Source organism: Protopterus annectens, chromosome 4.part1, assembly GCF_019279795.1.
Source record: "Protopterus annectens isolate FY-2018-M chromosome 4.part1, PAN1.0, whole genome shotgun sequence".
Classification (NCBI taxonomy): domain Eukaryota; kingdom Metazoa; phylum Chordata; order Ceratodontiformes; family Protopteridae; genus Protopterus; species Protopterus annectens.
The window spans coordinates 1,005,225,137-1,005,245,706 of NC_056734.1; the positions used below are offsets into that span (position 1 = coordinate 1,005,225,137).

Below are 20,570 nucleotides of genomic sequence, written 5' to 3' on the forward strand. Positions count from 1 at the left end.
GCTTCTAATTGTAATTTTTTCATTTGGACCTGGGAAGCAAGAAGTAGTAACAGCTACCACTAAAGTTCTATATATTCTACAAATGTTCCCCATTTACCACCCCTTTTCTTTCTTGTCACTTTTACTAAAAAAAAAAAAAAAAATTGTAAAATTAAATCATTTTATGGCATGTTTACTTAAAGCATTATTTGTATCCTTTATAATTGCGTAAATGTGTTGGTAAATGCATTTCTTCAAATGCAAGCTACATTTTCCGTGTGTAATAGGCTGAACAAAAGCAGCAAATAGTGACATGTACTACTACACTCATATCACAGGTATATCTCCTATTTGCAAGAATAGTTCTAGGGTAGTTGATTATATTGATTGTGTCCACTTCTAAAATAAAAGGGCATTGTAAACATCTCCCACGTTTTACTTACCGTTATCATCCCCACTGTATCCTTTTTATTTGCAACTTCTGATAAGGACTAAATGTTCTTAACCTTCCTAAAATACAGTAGGGTTGTTTCCTAGTTTAGATTTCAATCTAAAGGTCTCAAGTACTCCATTGCAATTCCTGTTCAAGATGTCTTTTACATATTGTGCTTCTTAGTTAAAAGCTACATTTTTCCTTTGTGTAAACCCGGTATCTTGTCAGGGTATTTAGTAATGGGGAAAAACTGTCCTTCCACCTGACAGTAACTTCACCAGAAATTTGCTGCAACAATTTAGTTGGATAATTCCTTTCCAAAACATTGTCTTGAATTTATCTAGTTCTTTTAAAAGTTCTCGTTTTCAGAGATCAGCCTGGATAGTCTCACCATTTGCCCCTTACTAAATTTCTTTTCTGCCACCATGGATATTCACTATCAAAGTGTAGGAAACTGTTAGAGGAAGTTTGTTTCCTAAAGATAGTACGTTCTTATCTGTTTTCATTACTGTTTTTCTAAACATCCAGGAAATGTAGCTGTTCACCATTCCTTTCCATGGTAAATTCTAAAAAGGACAAAAGTAGCAAAAAAAGGAGCCATCATTGCTCCCATTGACACTCCCCTTATCTGTTTGTAAAATTCACAATCAAAATATATATAGGTGTAATGTGTCATGATATTAATGTCATCCTGGCTTAACTTTTTAGAAATTAGGGCGTCGTTAAACCACTTTTACACTTCATGTGGAATGGATGTAAATAAATCCTTCACACTGATTCCAACAAACTTCAAATCACCTACATATTTCCCCTTTCCTATAGCCCTTAAGAAGTAGCAAAAATAACAAAAAAAAAATACAGATGCTGCGACATACACGGCAGCGCCAAATAAAAATGACAACTTCAAAAGAAACAGCAGAGCGGTTTAACCACTCTGCTGTTTCTATTGAAGTTGTCATTTTTATTTAACATTGCCGTGCATTGTTACTTTTGGCTTTAGTTTGTTACGACTGTACCCGGCAGGGTATTTCTGTTCTAGCGCTTAAGAAGTGCCAGAAATCGGTCAAAACATGATCCTCACTATGAAATTTTTTTTTATTAATTTTGAGTCCAAATATTTGACTGTGGGTTCAGTCCTTCATCCCCCAGCTGCTACTGTAGGTCTTAGTAGTGCATTGTAAATCCGCTTATGTAATTTTGGGATACCAAGTATAGCAGGAACAGTCTGTTTCTTTACCTTTAAAACGTCCACCTTTTTTTTTTGGTGTCTGGTATTTCAATTTGATGTTAGACAACCAGGAATTAATGATAAAGTGGGCAATATTAACTTCATTTTTAGATGTCGTGCAAAAATTACTGCCATGTAAATATTCTAACATTTTTTATGAGTAGTCAGAGTTATTCATAATTACAATCCCAGTCTCCCCTTGTCAGGTTTCATAATTCTACCATCTTTTATGTTACTCAGAGTTTTAAGTAATGCATTCTCTTCCCTTGAGAAATTGTAAATGTTTTTGAGTGCAACTTGTACCATGGTCTTTCACACATTTTTTCAAGCAACTCCATTGACGAATTTAAACGGGGGTTAAAAGTGCTGTTTCTATGTAAGCTGGTAGAGCCTTCAGTTAGTGGGTTGTTGTAATCAAACAGCATTTTGAAGTTAATATTTCCCATATATAACTTTAGTTCTAACAAAGTGTCCAACGATTCCAATCTTTACGTCAATATAAATGTGAAACCTTTTGAAAACAGTTCACATGTGTTGTAATCTGTAAGTCACTATAATTATAAATCTTGAACCCTTTGAAATTATAAACATTAACAGTACCTTTTTCCAAAAACATTTTTTGCATTTCCCCTTCCGCTTCACTTTTGACCTGGGTAGGTGATTCCATTAGATATTGTTCTCTGTGGTATGTTCAGGCTGGTTTAAAGTCCGATCTTGATATCGACTGCTCTTCTCTATTAACCACTGACCTCTCCTCACTGGTTGTTCGTCCCCTAAAAAAAAAAAAGTCTTTCCAAAAATATCATCAGTATGTTCAATGTCCAAAGCAGCCTCTGGAGTAACCAATCACTGTGTTCATCTTCTTAGCACATCCTCCTGTAAGGGGATATGCTCTTTTTTCATTATAGTCCAATTTCAGTTTATTTCCCTATTTCTTTTTAATTAGACTGCAGTGTTGATCAACATTATAAAAAACTTTATCATATAAATCCCTGTAGTGATCAAACAATAGATCTCTGTCTGTTTCAGGCTGTGTGGCTCGTATTTCACATTCTAATTTCTCTTGAGTATCTATAATTGTTTAATTAGTAAATGCATAAAGTCAAAACACGCACGATCAAAACGTTCCAGCAACTCATTATGTAATAAAGAGCCTTCAGTTAACCCATTCAGAAATGTAAATAAATGGAGCCCCTTGGGAACTTGTTTCTTAAAAATGGTCTTTAAAAAAAGTATTTTCCAGTTGAAGCCCTCAATATTTCTATAGTAGTTTTTCAATCTTAAACATTTTCGTCTTTAGAGAATCATTTGAATTAACAACTGCAGTGTTGAGGGAACTTAAAGAAATTTCTTGTTGGACCGAATGGCTAAAAGATTCAGCATTATTAAACCCTATATTCGTACTTATGAGTAATTATTACTTACATGAGTGTAAGTGCATGGAGTCACTATCAGTCATAGTCCTTTCAGAATTCAGTAATCCATTAGAAACATTTGTTCCTTCAGAATATATGTAATACTTAGAATAAACTTCAAAAAAAGTTCCTCTTTGTTGGAAACTTGGGTCAATAATTGAATCAGTTAGGTCAAACTGATGACGCAGTTGAATTTTTTAATACTACCTTCCCGAGCATCCTTAATTACCATGCCCCCATAAGACTTTCCAGAATCAAAGGACAACCCTCCCCATGACTACAGAAAACCACTAAGTCAGAAATGAAAAACGGGGATAAAGCCTGGGAGCACTGGTGCAAAACCAAAACCCCCTCAACTAAACAGAAATTCCTGGAACTATGCAATAGAGTCAAAAAGCTAATAAAACAGGACAAATTCCAATACTACCAGTCTGCCCTAGACTCCTCCCAACACAGCCCCAAACAATTCTGGTCCTTCATAAACTCCATCCTCTACCCAGGTAAAGTTAGTACCCCTCCTCCTAACATCCCTCACTCCTCAGAAAATATTGCTACCTCATTCAACACACACTTCACACAAACCATACTATCTCTAGCTAAACAACACAACCCCCCCTCCCCTCCAACCCACCCCTTCAACTAGTAATCTCCCCACTGCCTTCTCTTTTTCTCCTGTACCTACCTCCAACATAAAAAAACTCTTAACTAAACTTAAGCCCACCAAATTAGCAGCAGACAACCTCCCAAGTGAATACCTACAAATTGCAGCTGATGCTCTGGCCCTACCCAGTATCCATCTTGATTAACTAATCTCTGTCAGAAAGTTACATTCCCACACTGGAAAGTATCCCATATAATTCCCCTCCACAAAGGCGGACCCTCCACAAAACTAACCAATTACCGCCCCATAGCTATTCTCTCTCCACTCTCCAAAATACTAGAGAGATGCATACACTCTCAGGTCTCAGACTACCTTCTTACTAACAACCTCCTTTCCAGTACTCAGCATGGTTTCTGACCAAACCATAGCACCACCACTACCTTACTCTCCTTTACTAACACTATAATTCAGCATAAAAACAATGGCTATCTCTCCTCTGCTACTTTCCTAGACCTATCTAAAGCATTTGACATGGTCCCACAAAACAACTTATCTCTGTCCTCAATAACCTATCTTTCTCACAATCAGTCACCTACTGGTTTCAGAGTTACTTGCCTGACCGCCAACAATCCGTTGTATGGCAGAATGACATATCTCCCCAACTACCTGTCTACATAGGGGTTCCCCATGGATCCATCCTTGGACCCCTACTCTTCTCTGTTTTCACCAATAATCTAGCCTCTGCCACCAAACATGGCACACTCATACAATATGCAGATGACTCAACCATCATCTGCTCAGCCCAGTCCCTACCCAAACTGCAAAAAGTCACACAGGAAGCCTTTTCCTCTGTTGAAACTTGGTTATCTGATGCCCAATTAATACTCAACCCAAACAAAACTAAACTACTCATCTTCCAACCCACCAAACATACTCAAAACAACTCTCACTTTAACATCACAGCAAAAGACAACACCACTATATACCCAACTGAACACACCAAATTGCTAGGAGTGGAAATACAGTAAACTAAAATTCGACATTCACATATCCATGACCATAAAAAAAGTCCACAGAAAACTAGGAGCGCTATACAGAAATAAGCAACTTCTCACCAAAGCAGCAAAGATTTCAATAGCAAATTCCCACCTTATCTCCACCCTACTTTATGCCTCTCCAATATATACCAACCTAAGGCAATGCGATCTAAACAAGCTAGAGACCTGCTACAACAAAATTGCCAAATTCGCCATAGGGGCATCCTACCATAGTCACCACCGTCTCTCACTTGCTGAACTGGGCTGACTTGAACTCCCTCACCTCCTTCAATGGTATCAACTCTCACTCGTCCACAAACTAGTAAACCATCCACTAAATGTCCCATCCCTCCAGACTCTACTCCAACCCTATCGCACCAGCAGACCACTAAGATCCAGCAACAAAAATCACTTGCAGATCAATAAAGCCAGTAACTCTGCTGGTGAAGCACTATTCTCTTGTGCCATAGCCAAATTATGGAACTCCCTCCCACCCACAATTACCTCCATACCATCATGCACCCACTTCAAAACTTTACTAAAAGCACACCTAAAAACATGCTGGCTATGCCCTTGAAACTCCCACTCTAATATCACCCACCCCATCCAACCACTACCTTTCTTTCCACACTACTAACTACCTTGATTATAGCCAGCTCAGATGCTCATAAGCCTAGTACTTATTATACAGCAGGACCTTCTTATTGTAACATTTGTTAATGTCAGTTATGTACTTCACAGATAAAGATTCTAGTTGTCTACTGATGTACTATGTGCTTCATCTGTAAATATGTTGTAATTAATTGCTATGTAAATTGTTAATCGCTATGTAATCCAATGTAACTACTGTCTGTTTATTTTAACTGTGGAGCTTTTCTCCCCCGGCCTCCACTGAAAATGGACCTACGTCCAGTCGTACACTCCCGGTAAACAAATATAAATAAATAAAATAAATGAATGCCTGTTTTGCAAACATCACCCATGTTGTCATTATTCGGCGTTTGCCTGCAGTAAAACTCCTGTAACATAACAGTGAGCACAAAGAGCAAAACTAAGAACACAGAAAACCCAATCAACAATAATCCAAGCAGCCAGCATTCACCAGTACCACCCGGAAACAGCAGAATACTCCAAACAACCATTCGTAGCTTAGACTTAGTGGAACCACTGATTTGATTTCATCTTGACGTACTGCTTTATCTGAATGTGTATGCAGATGTTGCTTTTGTACTAGTCTTGGCTAGGGTAACAGCTCACCCATCTGTTAATTCCTTCCTGAAAGGTATTCTCTAGTTCAGGCCTCCAGGAAGACACCTTTTTCCACTTTTGGATTTTAATTTTTTTGCTGTAAAGCTAACTTTCTACCTCCTCTGACACAGTGGGCTTAACAAATACTTAGACTGGAAAACACTGTTGTGTCTTGCTGCATCTAATGCAATGGAGGATTTGATTTCATAGTTTAAAACCCTGATGTGCAGACCAACTTGCATACTGCTTCAAGTATAATGGCCTCTCTAAAGACAAATCCCTCTTTCATGTACAAGGTGATTTTAGTATTATCTGTACACCTGTCCATTCAGAACCAGAGGCTTTTAATGAAGTTGTCAAAATGAAGGGGTCTTGTGTACATGTGATGCATATGCACTGACAACTATGATGCTGCACTAGCAGAATTCATGTTTTCTGGAAAACAAATCATCATTTTGTCATTTAAAAATTAAAAGAAGGTTTGCCTATAACTAAGCAAACTTCATCAAAGTGGTGGTCCCATTGCATTATATTTTGTTGTGGCAAATAAAATAAACCCTTACAAGGAACTGTTAGAGCAACTGTAGGAACTTTGGCAGCTTTCCTCTGAAATGATTCTTTGGATGATTTTTTAGAATTTGCTGTATGGACTACAGTCCAAGTCTACCCACTGTAAGGACACCCTAGAGTCTGGGAAGGCTTGAGTACAGCTGTGCTGCAGAAGGTCCTGCATCCAGCCACTTCCCAGAGAAACAAAGTACTGCTTGGGATTCTACCCAAATATTTACTTTTACAGTGACTGCCCCCAAAGGTGATAGCACAGCTGTTTATAAGGTACTTACCATCACATTACAGCGTAGAAGAGAATTCATGTAACAGTAAAGCTTCCCCTCTCTCTTCCACTTATTGTTTTGAGATCTCTGTATAATTATTGCGACAATTGTTATGTTTGTGTGAAGTGTTACTCATGATTTTTAATAGATATTGTACTAGTACTAGCATACACTTTGATTTTCCCATTTGGAGTTTCCAAAGCCAGGAGAACTGAGGAGAGTACATGCAAATGCTTTATCTGTTTACATGCCATCAACTTCACACATTCAAGACCAACACTCTCTTTTAACAAGGAAGATGAAGATTTCTGAAAAAAAAGTCCATCCATGATAGTGAATAAAGAAGGTGGGTTAATCCATATGTAATGATTTATTGTTGATGTGACCTCTCCTTGAAGATCTAATTTTTTTATAGTAAGTACATTTACAGAAGTAAAGAAAAGCCTCTGGGTGGATGCACTTCCAAAAATAAGCCCCACTCAGTGAAAACAAAACAGTTTATTAAGAGCATTCATCCTTCTCACATAAGGACTTCTTCAGAATTCAAAAACACACAATTCAAATGCTTAAATAATCCATAAAAATCACATGACCCTTTAATACACTTTTTTATTCCTTTGGTTATTGGTGATTGTATTATTTGCATGGTATTTCATTAATTAAGGGGTCATGTGATTTTTATTGACTATTTAAGCATTTGAATTGTATTTTTTTATTCTGAAGAAGTCCTTTATGTGAGAAGGACGAAAGCGCTTAAACTGCTTTGTTTTCACTGAGTGGGGCTTATTTTTGGCAGTGCGTCCACCAGAGGCTTTTCTTTGTTTTTAGTGCATTATTGTCTGAGGTATTGCTGGGTTTTCTTTATTTACCTTTACAGAAGTATGCTTTCTTACACCCATTATTGCCACTTTATTGATCTTTATTTTATTGTCCACTTTATTAATCTTTATTTTATTGTCCACAGGTTAATAACATTTGTTTAGAAGACGTTTCCCATGAAGAAGCTGTTACTGCCTTAAAAAATACCTCAGATGTTGTCTACCTGAAGATAGCAAAACCTACAAGTGTGTACATGAATGACAGCTATGCACCTCCAGACATAACTAACCGTAAGCCAGAAGTTTATACTTCCTGTTGATTTTTTATAAATATTAATCTGCAAGAGCAGTGAAACAGTATAATATAAAATTACAGAAGGATTTATGCTTAGCTTTTCCAGAATCATTTCTGATTTTTCTATTTTTATTCCTTATTTGCAAAGTAAATGATTGTTTGATTTATAATTACATGTAGGAGTGTAATTACTTGTTGAGCTCATAGTATTAAGGCAAAATGTGGTTCTCTTGCTTTGAAGTGCCCTGAAGTCATTGTTTGCAGAATGGATGTTCTGTTGGTGCAACCTGAAGAAGTAGGGAAACAAACACAGGAGTTGCAACTGAAAGGAGTTGTATCTTGATGCTTGGACTCCCAAGAGAGAGTCCACTGATGTAGCTGCATAGCTTCAATTGGTAGCACTGGAGATGCAACATCAAAATTAAACTACTTTGTGTGTAAGGACTAGCAAAGAACTGAAGCATTTTTTTTTCTAGGAAGAGGAGAGGGTGGGAACTAGTAGTGGCTTCTTTCTGCCACTTCTTTAGCAGTATGGATGTGTACACTGAGCAGCATGTGACTGTGCGTGCATGCACACAACTTGTTTGTCGTCTTTCATATCTGGGACAACTTACAAAAAGCAATGGAGGAAAACTAAATCAAGGCAGTAATGTTAACATGCCTTTGGAGTATGTGTGTCCAGCCTGAGGGGGTGCAGAGTCAGTCTTGTATTGCTAAGCTCCATGGAGGAGGGCTATGATGTAAATATGCTTTTAGGGAGTGGGTATTAGGCTCACCAAGTCACTGATGGGTGATCACCTTTAAAGGTTGTTTAGGAGACTGCACTGGTGAGAAAGTTTTTGTTGCGGTATTGTAAACTAAGTTTCTGGTTTGTCTTTTTTATTCCTTGGAGCAGGTGAAGATTGAATTTGAGTTCATCATCAATGATGACCCCTAAGAGTTTTGTGTGTGCTTCTGATTGAATTAAAGTCTTATTAGTGGATGCAATTACAAAGGTGGATTTATGGTGAGTGAGAGATAGAGGCAGAAAGAGTAAGAGTTTGGTCTTTTTGGGGTTAAGGATAAGTAGGTTGTTGGATAACCACTGTTCGGTGGATAGAAATGCCTGTTGTGTTAGGGTGTGGAGTTTAGAGATATTGTCAGAGATAGCTATGAGGGTTGAGTCGTCAGCATATTGGATGAGGGAGGATTAATTACAGGATGTATAGAGATCGTTGGTAAAGACATTGAACAGGAGAGGACCCAGGATAGAAATTTGTGGTACACCAGTAGGAACAGATATAAATGGAGAGGTGGAGGAGAGCCATTTAACAGATTGCTGCCTGCGGGATAGGTAACTGGAGAACCAGGTAAGGGAAGAAGATAGATTTAGATTTTCAAGTTTAGATAGTAGTAGAGGATGAGAGACGGTGTCAAACGCTTTAGATAGGTCAAGGAAGAGAAGGGATATAAGTTTATTGTTGTCTAGGGCCTCGGTTATGGTATGTGTGAAGGATAAGAGGGGCGGTAGTGGTGCTATAGTTGGGATGGAAACTATGTTGAGTGGGAGTGAGAAGGTTGTTTTGGAGGGGATAGTTGAGAAGCTGTGAGTCTACACATTTTTCAAGTATCTTAGAGGGGGGGATAGGATGGCTATGGGGCGATAGTTAGAAGGGTCAGTAGAGTAAGCACCTTTATGCAGGGAAATGGTGAAGAAGGATTTCCAAAGGATAGGGACAGTGGATTCCTGGATGGATCTATTGATTAGAATAGCTACAGGATAGGATATAGAATCAGCTGCAATTCTGAGGAAGGTAGGAGGTAGATTGTCTGTAGAGGGAGAGCAGGCTTTAAGCTTTTGAAGAAGAGGAGGTAGGGACTAAGTGGAAAGAGAATGGAGTAATACTAGGGGGGTTTGGAGGGTTAGGTAGAGAAGTGGAGTTAGAGTTGGTGGGTATTAGTTTTTTGATGGAGTCTGTGAAGTGCTTATTGAGGAGTGTAGCTGTTTCCAGAGGTGATGTGTCTGGGTAAGGACAGGGAGTAGAGGGGCAACCAGGAGAGAGTTTTCTATTTAGAGCTGACCAAACTTTCCGAGGGTTGTATTTGCTGTTGAGCTGAGCAGAGTTGTAGAAGGATCTTTTGTCATTAATTATTTGTGTTTTGTCAAGTTCCTAAGATGCTTATATTTGTGGAGAAAAGGCATTTCTTTAGTTTTAGTCCAGGCTTTCCAGGTACTCTCTCTCCTATGCATAAGGGACTTGGTTTCACTCGATAGCCATGGGGCATGATTAGATTTTATTCTGATCTTTCTAGAGGAGGCGAGGGAGTTAAGGGTGTTCAGGAAGATGCTATTGAACATGGTTACAATGTCATTAAGTGGGATTTGTTTAAGGATAGACCAGTCTATGCTAGAGAGAATGGTGTTAAACTGGGTTGCATTGAAGTTTGATAGTTTACGACAGTCCCTGTAAAGGTGGGGTTTTGGGGGGGGTATATCTAAGAACAGAGGTAGGAAGGTGATCACTAAGGCAGTCTGGTGAGGTTGTAGGATTATGGTAGTGGTGGGGGGAGTTGGTGAGTATCCAGTCTATAATGGAGCATGTAGATGACATTTTATGGAGATGGGTAGGGGTAGATATCAATTGATGGAAACTGTGTAGGTTGATACTCAGTTGGGGAGAGTCAGTTTTAAGTTTTGACCAGTCTAAGTTAACATCATCCAAAATGATGGTTTCGTAGGGTATATTATGTGTAAACCAGTGAAGGATATTTTCTAGAGTGGGCAAATTATTCCCAGGAGGGATGTAAATGGAAGCAGTGGCAAATTTCTTTTGAGCATTAAGGTGGCATTTTCGAGTGATAAGATCTGCAGGGTGAAAGTCAGGAGTGGGAAGAGGTGATAGGTTAAGGTTATTAGAGTGGAGAATGGCAACACCACCCCATTTTTTAGCAATTCTATCAGACCGATAGATATTATAGCCTGCTGGGAGAATTTCAGCATTGATGATGTGTGGCTTAAGCCAGGTTTCAGATAAGGAGAGGATGTGAGGAGTTGTATGAGCTATCCAGTAATCGAACTCCATGATTTTGTTACTTAGGCTTTGGAAATTTAGAGAGTACATTGTCATGTGCTTGGCTAGGTATAGGTTTGTTGTTTGAGGGGGTTTAAGAGTATTTGGTGAGGGAGTGGGTATGAGATTATTTTGGGAGGGGAGGGTGCCAGGATTAGGGTGGATGTCCCCAGATATGAGTAAGTTGGAGATGTGTATAGAGTCTGAAGTAATATAATAAAAAAGTTTGTGACTTGGGTCTAGGTTTGTAAGTGGGTGGGGTGATTTGAGGTCTAGGCAATTTAAATAAACATGTGGTAGAGAGGTTAAAGAGGGTAGGGGAGATATTAGAGTAGGATGTTGTGAAAAGGTTTTTATAGTTATTGAAGGCAGGAGAGCATGTGAGTGGATAGTAAAGTTGTATGTGGTAAGAGGTGAGGGTAGAGAGGAGAAGGAAGGAGTGTGGTTGTAATGATAAGATGTTGCATGTTTGGTAGGTGTAGTTGGGATTTGGCTGGGACAGAGAAGTATTGGGGTAGTAATGAGGTGTATCTAGTTAGGCAGGAAGTTGTTTGCAGGTGGATGTTGGAGGAGGAAATGTGTAGATAATATATGTGGGAGGAGATTGGAGAGGAAGGGGTGGAAGTGGTAGGTATAAAGGAAATTGTAATGGGGGTGGGTGAATAATAGAGATATTTTTTTGAAAGGCTTATCCTAGATGCACTGTGTTGTTCCCCTAGAAAGCTGTGTTCTGATCCTGAACTAATTCTTCAATATAAGTTGCCAGCCATATCATAATACACAGCTTTTTCAGTTTCCATTCACACCCCAACTGCTTGCTGCATCCCATTTCTCCTTTATATGGCTGCAAAAACACTGTACAAGTACATTGTAAGTGCAGCCTTACTAATGCCACGTAAAGTAGAAATGTGACTTCTCTTTTTCTGAAAACCAGTCCTAATGCTCTTTTCCACGACATCTTATTGGCTCTTTCTCCAGCCATTTTGCATTTCATAACATGATTCGTTTCATGGGAGATAATGCCCAGATCCTCCTCCTAACTCTGTAGGCGTTGACATAGTTTACATGGTACATAATTGTACACGTCTTCAAAAAAACAGTCAAAATGAAAAAAAAAAATTACCAAAACAGTGTTTTTTTGCTGGCGGCAAGCTTAGGGCCCTTCCACCCCCTGCAGCTCTATACCAAATCTTAAGTCATTCAACCTTACGGCTAAGAGAGTACTTCCTCAACATTCTCAAAATACTTATTTTACAGTATGTCAGTGTAGATGCTTCTGTAAGTAGTTATCTAAGCATTTCAGAACTGTTTTTGCAGAGTTGCTATAGCATTTTCTGCATTAGACTTCAGTCATTCTAACATTAGAACAGGCCCAGCATATTTCAGACTTGTCACTATCATTTTACGGATCATTTCACTTGCATGTATGCTGTCTTACTCTGTTTAGCTTCTGAGTCAGTCTTATGTCATGTTCTTTTTACATCACCATACTAATAGAACATCAGTTATGTTTGCAACAGTTTCCAAGCTTTTGTTTACTTGTGCAATAGCTTTTTGCTATACTTCTGGCACTGATGGAATAGGAAATTAGAGGAATCTGTACCTTCCTAATGAGTTATTAAATTGCACAATTTGGGTCTTAATCTAGCGTCTGTCAGAATTTGTGATTTTCTTCTGGTATTGAAAAAGTATTGTATTTCACATTTCTCATAACTGTTTAGTTATAAGCAATAAATAATGTTCACTTTTAATCACTTTTTCGGCTTTTCCTGTGATTCATACAAATTCGTCTTGTTCTGATTTATAACGGTGACTGTTAATATTCATCCCTTCTGCTGTCTTTACTTTGTGACAGCTGTGCTTTCCACATGCTTCATTTCCTCTTTTGAAAGCTACAAGAGCATGTATTACAGGCATAGCTTCAGTACTTCCATGTTGTATTCTCTTGTCAGTTTTCCTGAACCTTTAAGTCAAAGTAGTTGTACGATTTCATTGATGTTGCTTTTTGTGGTGTTAAAGATGTTTGTATGACTTGTGCTTATTCAGTCTTTCCCATTAAAATTTGAGTTTGTTTTACCTTACCTAAATTCTGACAAGCCTAAGTGGTATAGTTTGAAAAAAAGGATCATTATGCTTATTTTTAGATTCACGTTAATCTTTTTGACCGGATGACCTTATGCAATACCTTGAGTATGTTATTTTGCATATAGCTTTGTTGTCTTTTCTTGTAAACCTTTGTGCTTCAGAGGTGTCTTCATACACATTAATTAATTCTGCACCTAAGGCTAATTTATATTCAGCTTTTCATTTATTAGCTTTTTTGCAGCAGTGTGACCTGCACTCTTGTTTCAGTAATTCTGTTGCATTTTTTAGACTTGAGTGAATCAAGTCTTTTCACATCAACAGTTCCAGCAAAATTGCTCATTTTTGTACTTCAGCAACATTCAAATTAGTTTACAGATATGCAGAATGGTTCTTTCTAATACAGGTTCTTCAAAAATTAATTAATATCAGGACACTGTTTCCTCTCATGCTTATAGCCACACCTAGTTCATGAGACATGAATTGCAACTGCACCTTATTTTTTGTACACCTCACGATTCTTTTGTCTTCTGTACTGCAATGCATTTCACTTGGTTTCTAATTCTGTGTTATTTGGCTTTTATTTCATTATGCATCATCCATTTCTGTAATTAATTCAACTGTGTACTTGTTATTTAACTTGCTCTGCACAACAGCCATTGTTTTTGAAACTTGTTTGTATCCTAAACAGCAAAAGGTCAGCTAACTTCAAAAACTGTTAAGTAGACTTTGAGTGTTCCAGCTCCATTATGTAGCAGGACAGACCCTGATTATGCATCAAGTGACCATAGTTAGAATAGTAAATGTTCATAGTGTTTCACTGTTGCAGTCATTACACTTGGGTTATCCTGCTGGCAGGTGACCCGTAGTTGGCCCGAGTTCCAAAGTCTTGGTCTGGTGTCGGTTGCTGTCGCCTCTTCCCTGATGTCAGTGCGCCAGGGGTATAAAAGTTGCAACCGATGCCATTTTCTTCAGTCTTTCTTGCCGCACGTTGCCCGAAGCATAAGCAGTTCGCAAGTACCGGTCGGCCGACTCCTGAGATTTTCAATCAGTAAAAGTTAATAATTGTATTTCTTGTGGGAAGCAAATACCTCATAAGGACTTTCACTCTTACAGCATTCCTTGCCTAGGCCCTGACCACGGCGTTACTAGTTGTCGGTTTTGTGCTACATTCAATAAACACACTATTAAACGTCTGTTTGATTTTGCTTTACATTATTTTGGACGAAGATTTAATTACATAATGCCGTCAGAACAACCGATGACCGGAATGTATAAAAAACGCCGAGACAAAGAAAAAAACAGGCATCCGAGGTCCAAAACCGACGACGAAGCCTCTTCTAGGCCAGTTGACGGTTCTCAGTGAGGCGCTTTCGCAGCCCCTGATACCCGCTACCTCAGAGCCACAGGCCGCAACCGACAGCCACATGGAGACACCACGGCCTGTGGAAACTCAAGGTATTGGGCCTACGGAAAATATACACTCAGATGGGTCCGGAGCTGCTGAGCAGGCACCGGCTTCTGAGGGTGTTTTCAGACCTTCACAGCTTACAATTAAAGCTACTACAGCAGCAAAGGCAAAGTCAAAAACACCATTAAAGACAAGGAAACAAGTGCAGCATTATCCAGAACAGTCATCCATGCCAAAGAAACAGATGCTTAAAATGGCCGAAGACCTTATTACTTTAATCGGGGGCTCCCATCCCCCTCCTGACAAAAGGCCTAGGCAAGACACTGATTATGATTCTTCTGATCAGGTTTCCATTTCTTCTGATTCTTCTTCTGACCAGGGCTATTCTCTCCCTCCCTATGAGGACTCTGATGCTGAAGAGTCCATTCCTTCAGCCCCACCGCCTGAAGATGACTCTTTTGGGGAAACCCTGCACACCATGAGGGAGCATTTCCATTGGGAGAGCCAGGATTACTCAGAATCCAAGAAAAAGGCTCAGAGATTTCCTTCTATTGCCTCAGCACAGGCCCTTAGCTATACCCCCCCCTGTGCTTGATATTGTTGATGTTTTTTCTGAATCCAGTCTGTCTCCAGATTCTTTATCCCCTGCACCAGTAAAGCCAGACAGGTACTACAGGGTCCCTGACTCTCATAAATTTCTTTACAAAAACCCCGCTGCAGACCCAGAAACTATTTCTCAGGGTCCAAAAGGGGTTAAAGCTTCCACTGCCAAAAATCCTGTCCCCTCAGATAGGGATTCCAGAGCTCTGGACAGATGGGGGAAAAAAGTTTACACTTCTGCTACTTTAGCTGTAAGAGCTTTAAACTGTCAGTTTCACATGCTTAAATATCAGCAGTATCTCATGTCACTGTTAAAGCAGAAAATGATTACAAATATAGAAGGTCCTGACAGTAAAGAAATGCAGGATTTATTGCATGCAGTTGAACAAGTGGGAAAGCATACTCTGCGGTGTGGTTTTGATTCATTAGAGGCTTCTTGTAGAGCCACAGTTACAGGCTCAGTTATTTGAAGACATGCTTGGTTGAAAGAACAAAGTTTACCTGACCATGTTAAAATTAAATTATTGGATGCTCCACTACAGCATGATACCTTGTTTGGTGTTAAGGCTGAAGAGGTGTTAAAGAAAATGGAGGATAAAGCAAAGTCAATGCAAACTGTGAAATATTTCTTACAGGTTCAGCCACCTAGATTTAGCAGAAACTGGCCTTCAGAAAATTGGTCCTTTCCAGTGTCAGACAGGCCACAAAGATGCAGATACAGACACCCAAGAGGCAGATCTCAGCCTCAAGGCTCCTACAGACCTAAACAATGGGGTGCTTCAGCCCCCAAAGGAGGAGAAGACAAATCACAACCTTATAGGAAACGGTCACAATGACTTCCCTCTGCAAATGCCAAGCTCTTACCAGTTGGCAGCACCCCTAGGTGGAAAGCTAGCACTTTTCTCAAAAAATTGGCACATGATCACCCAAGACCAATGGGTGTTGAATACAGTTTCTCAAGGGTACAGGTTCCAGTTCCACACGCTTCCAAAACCAAAAGGTATGCCAAACCTGCCACAAAACCAATGGGCAGAGGCACAAAAACAGATTGCTGCTCTTATGGATATGGGAGCTATTCAGAAAGTTCCACAAGAAGAACTGGGCCAAGGATTTTACTCACAACTTTTCCTAGTACCCGTAAAGGACAAAGCATGGAGACCAATACTGGACCTGTCAATCGTAAACACTTTCCTGGATGTTCCAAAATTCAAAATGTTAACACTACAACAACTCTTGCACATGCTGGGAAAAGAGGCTTGGCTAGTTACTTTGGATCTCAAGGAGGCATACCTGCACGTACCAATCAGACAATCGTGCAGAAGATACCTCAGATTTATAGCAGGCTCAATGCATTATCAATTCTCTGCACTGCCCTTTGGCTTATCTACTGCGCCCAGGGTCTTCACAAAATGCCTGGCACCAGTACTTGCATTTTGCAGACAAAAGGGAATTCAAATATATCCCTACTTGGACGACTGCCTTATTCAAGCAGAGAGCAAGGACATTCTTCGAAAGCACCTGGCGTTAGTAAAAAGATTACTAATTTGCCTAGGGTACACAGTAAACGAAAAGAAAACAAAACTAGTGCCCTCTCAAGAGATAATATTCCTGGGTGCAAGCTTAAATACAGCTACCCAGATGGCTTATCTCAAGCCAGACAAACAAAGGCAACTGACTCATTACTTTCAAATGATGGCAACAAAGACCCAGCTCCCTGCAAGAAAAATTCTGCAGGCCCTGGGTTTCATGGCATCTTGCATTCTACTAATTCCATATGCCAAACTGCATATTAGGAAACTAGAATGGTATCTAAAAAGTGTTTGGACTCAGCATTGTCACAGCCTAGAGACAATCATAACCTTGATTCCCTGCCTACAACAGGAGTTTCGATGGTGGTCTCAGGCCTGTCACCACAACAAGGGACAGCCTTTCACCTTACCTACAGCCAGGCAGACAATAACAACGGATGCATCGGATTATGCCTGGGGAGCACATATGGCAGGAAAATGTATTCAGGGCACGTGGCCCAAGGAACAAATGCATCTTCACATCAATCAAAAAGAGATGCTAGCTGTACAGAATGCCCTGACAGCCTTCAAGGACCTGATATATCCAGGACAGTTATTAATAAGGACGGACAATACCACAGTTATGTGGTACATAAGCAAGCAAGGGGGCACACATTCCTACCCTCTATGCAGACAAGCCATGACTTTGTGGAACACAGCACTGACCTACCAGGTATATCTGCAAGCACAATTCCTGCCAGGAACAAAAAATACACTGGCAGATGAACTAAGCAGGAATCTCATGGATCCTCACGAATAGAAGCTAAATCCACAAGTGTTCAACATGATAACAAGGGAATGGGGACGCCCAGACCTTGTTCTTTTTGCCTCCTCTCTCAATTGCCAATTACAGAAATTTTGCACAAGGACTTATCACTCTCAAGCATGGAAAGTGGATGCTCTATCTTTCAACTGGAAAAACCTGACAGTCTATGCCTTCCCTCTGATGCCTCTTCTCACCAAGATGCTTCTAAACGTCAGACAGGAGAGGCAAAAATGATCCTGATTGCATCAGACTGGCCACGCCAGCACTGGTACCCAATCCTAAAGATTTTGTCCCAAGGCCCACCTTGGCCTCTACCTCAAATCCCTCATCTTCTGACACAGCAAAACAATCAGATTCTGCAGTCAACTCAGAACCATAAACCTGGCAGCATGGCAGATAATGTAGCCACTCAGACTGCACCTCTCTCTAAAGCTGTTATGGATGTAATTTTGGAAGCCAGGAGACCCAGCACTAGGAAATTTTATGCGGAAAAGATTCTGTGCTTGGAACAAGGCACAAGGGCTCGACCCACTGGTCCCTAATATGCCTCAGATTTTACAATACCTGACTGAGATGTTGGACAAAGGCCTATCTTTTTCTTCTATTAAAATTCATGCCTCTGCCATTTCAGCTCATTACAATACGGATACTCCTATTTTTTTCACATCCTCTACTACGACAGTACCTCAGAGGGGCAAAGAATACAAGACCCCCTAGGAGAGCACCAGTACCTACTTGGGACCTCAATTTTGTTTTAGAAAAACTAACACTGCCTCCATTTGAACCAGCCAGCACAGCTGATCTAAAATTCTTGTCATGGAAAACTGCTCTGCTCCTAGCAATAACTTCAGCAAGAAGAGTTTCAGAGTTACAGGCATTGATGGCTGTGGAACCTTTCCTCATTTTTCACCAGGACAGGGTTTCTCTAAGGACAAACCCAGCATTCATGCCAAAAGTGGTCTCCAATGTGGCCTTAAACCAAACTATTCATTTGCCTACTTTCTACCCAAATCCCCAGAATAAAGGGGAAAGACTTCTGCACTCTTTGGATATACACAGGCAGCTATGATTTTACTTGGACAAAACAAAAGCTTTCAGAAAAACTGAGCAACTGTTTGTAGCATATGCTGCAGGATCACAAGGAAAACCTATTACAAAGCAGGCAGTCTCCAAATGGATAGGACACTGCAATCGCTTCTGTTATGCACAACATGGCAAATCTGTGCCTAAGGGCATTAGGCCTCATTCTACCAGAGCAGCAGCCACTTCAGCAGCTTTCCTCAGAGGGGTACCAACCAAAGACATATTAGAAGCTGCAACCTGGAGCTCAGTGCACACTTTTACCAAGCACTACCACCTACCTCTCTACTCCAAATCCAGAGCAGGCTTTGCCACTGCAGCTCTGCAGGGCTTGTTAGCCTCACGAAATCCAATCTAGACCCAGCCACCCTACCTCAGCTTTGGGATTCTACCCAAGTGTAATGACTGTAACAGTGAAACACGATGAACATAGTGCAGTTGTGTACCTACCATAAATGTAGGTGTTCGAGTGTATTCACTGTTGCAGTCCTGGTTACCCACCCACCATCCCCCTCTTTGCTGGGACTATTCTGTACTTCTCAACTCTATACAACCTATGTGGTGTATTTGCTTTTAGAAGAAGGAAATGTTCTTAGTAATATATGCATGGTTGTTTGTCATATTTTTATCTTTACAGCCTTCATATCTGGGTGCACCTGACATCTGGGGCAAGAAAAACTGAAGAAAATGGCGTCGGTTGCAACTTTTATACCCCTGGCGCACTGAGGTCAGGGAAGAGGCAACAGTAACCGACGCCAGACCAAGACTTTGGAACTCGGGCCGACTACGGGTCGCCTGCCAGCAGGATAACCCAAGTGTAATGACTGCAACAGTGAATACACTTGAACATCTACATTTATGGTAGGTACACAACTCTACTTTTTGGTGCCTGTAAAAGGATGAGAGTGAGCAGCTGCTTCTGGCTCACCCATCTTAGGGGGAGGGACATGGCTGTGCCTCTCTACAAGAAAGACCTCTAGCAGGAACACTAGGTGTTACCTGATGAAGTTGGAGCCTGTCAAGGCTGTGCTGTTATGGTGCATCTGCACCAGGGACGTGAGTGTAGTATGCATATGCTTGCTTCTCCTCAGAAGCAATGTTTGTGGACCTCTGGGGAAAGAGTAGGCCACCCCCGCCCTCAGGACCAGCAGCCTGGTCTGCTCCATACCACTTGACTGTCTCCAGGGAATGCAACGGCAGATGGAAATTCCTGGGAGGGAACAAATGGAACATAGGGCTGTCACTTGATTTAGGAATCCCGGCTCCATTGCTGCTAGAATGAGAGGGCTATTTGGGTGCTAGTAGTGGTGCCCCATGATGATATAAAAACAAAATTAACAGATTATTAACAGCTACAACAAAGGTGCCTTGGATAAAACAACAACATAAATATGCTCTCTTCAGCTGATATTGAAGTTGAATCATTGTTTTATCATTTCTCTTGATCCTCATAAGTAAAAGAGGTACCACAGATTTTTCAATCGACTCATTGTTCAGCTTGATTTCCCTCAGTTCTGTGTATTTTCACACAGCTAATAATACTACTGCTGCTAACTCCATTAGTATATCCAAGGTAACCTTTCCCCATTGTATCTGACCCCTAGCCTTTTCTTTCAAATTCCTGCCTTCCATTTTGAGTGAATTATCCATTATGTCTTTTAAATCCTGTCTCTGTGGTGGGTCTCTTTTTAGTGATAGTATTCCTAGCTACCATCATTATTAGGGAAAACAATTTTATCACATGCTTGAGTCAGTGCCTACTAATCTTTCCATTCAATCAAAAGCAGCAGCTAAGATTTTTTTTTTTTTAAGGAAACAGAGTATTCGACAAAATCTAAAACTTGCTAGTCCCTGACAGTTCCAAACCATGTACTCCCAACAACCCTGTCTTGCCCCTTTGATGTCCAACAGACACCATCTGCCTCTGGGAAGAGTGTGGCTAAGTCTCACCAGAGTGTAAAAATGCTAGTGCAGGCACTTTTAACTATACTACTAGTGGTACATGTTGACAAGTAAAATGCTTCAAAGTTTCATTGATTTTTTTTTTCCCCTGTAACAATCTAGCCCAGGGATAACTGTATTTGCACATCATCTCTGTTCTCAGTTCTTGTACTAGCTAAAAGTAA

General features: G+C 40.2%; 1 protein-coding gene across 1 annotated transcript in view; it reads left to right on the plus strand.

The window, feature by feature from the left end:
• Nucleotides 1-20,570, plus strand: part of DLG1 (discs large MAGUK scaffold protein 1) — a 3,205,960-nt gene that overhangs the window by 1,515,873 nt on the left and 1,669,517 nt on the right. Inside the window, exons 9-10 of the mRNA XM_044070715.1 lie at nt 7,739-7,883; nt 14,354-14,374. Of these exons, the coding sequence (XP_043926650.1) occupies nt 7,739-7,883; nt 14,354-14,374 (166 nt within the window). The remainder of the gene's footprint in view (nt 1-7,738; nt 7,884-14,353; nt 14,375-20,570) is intronic.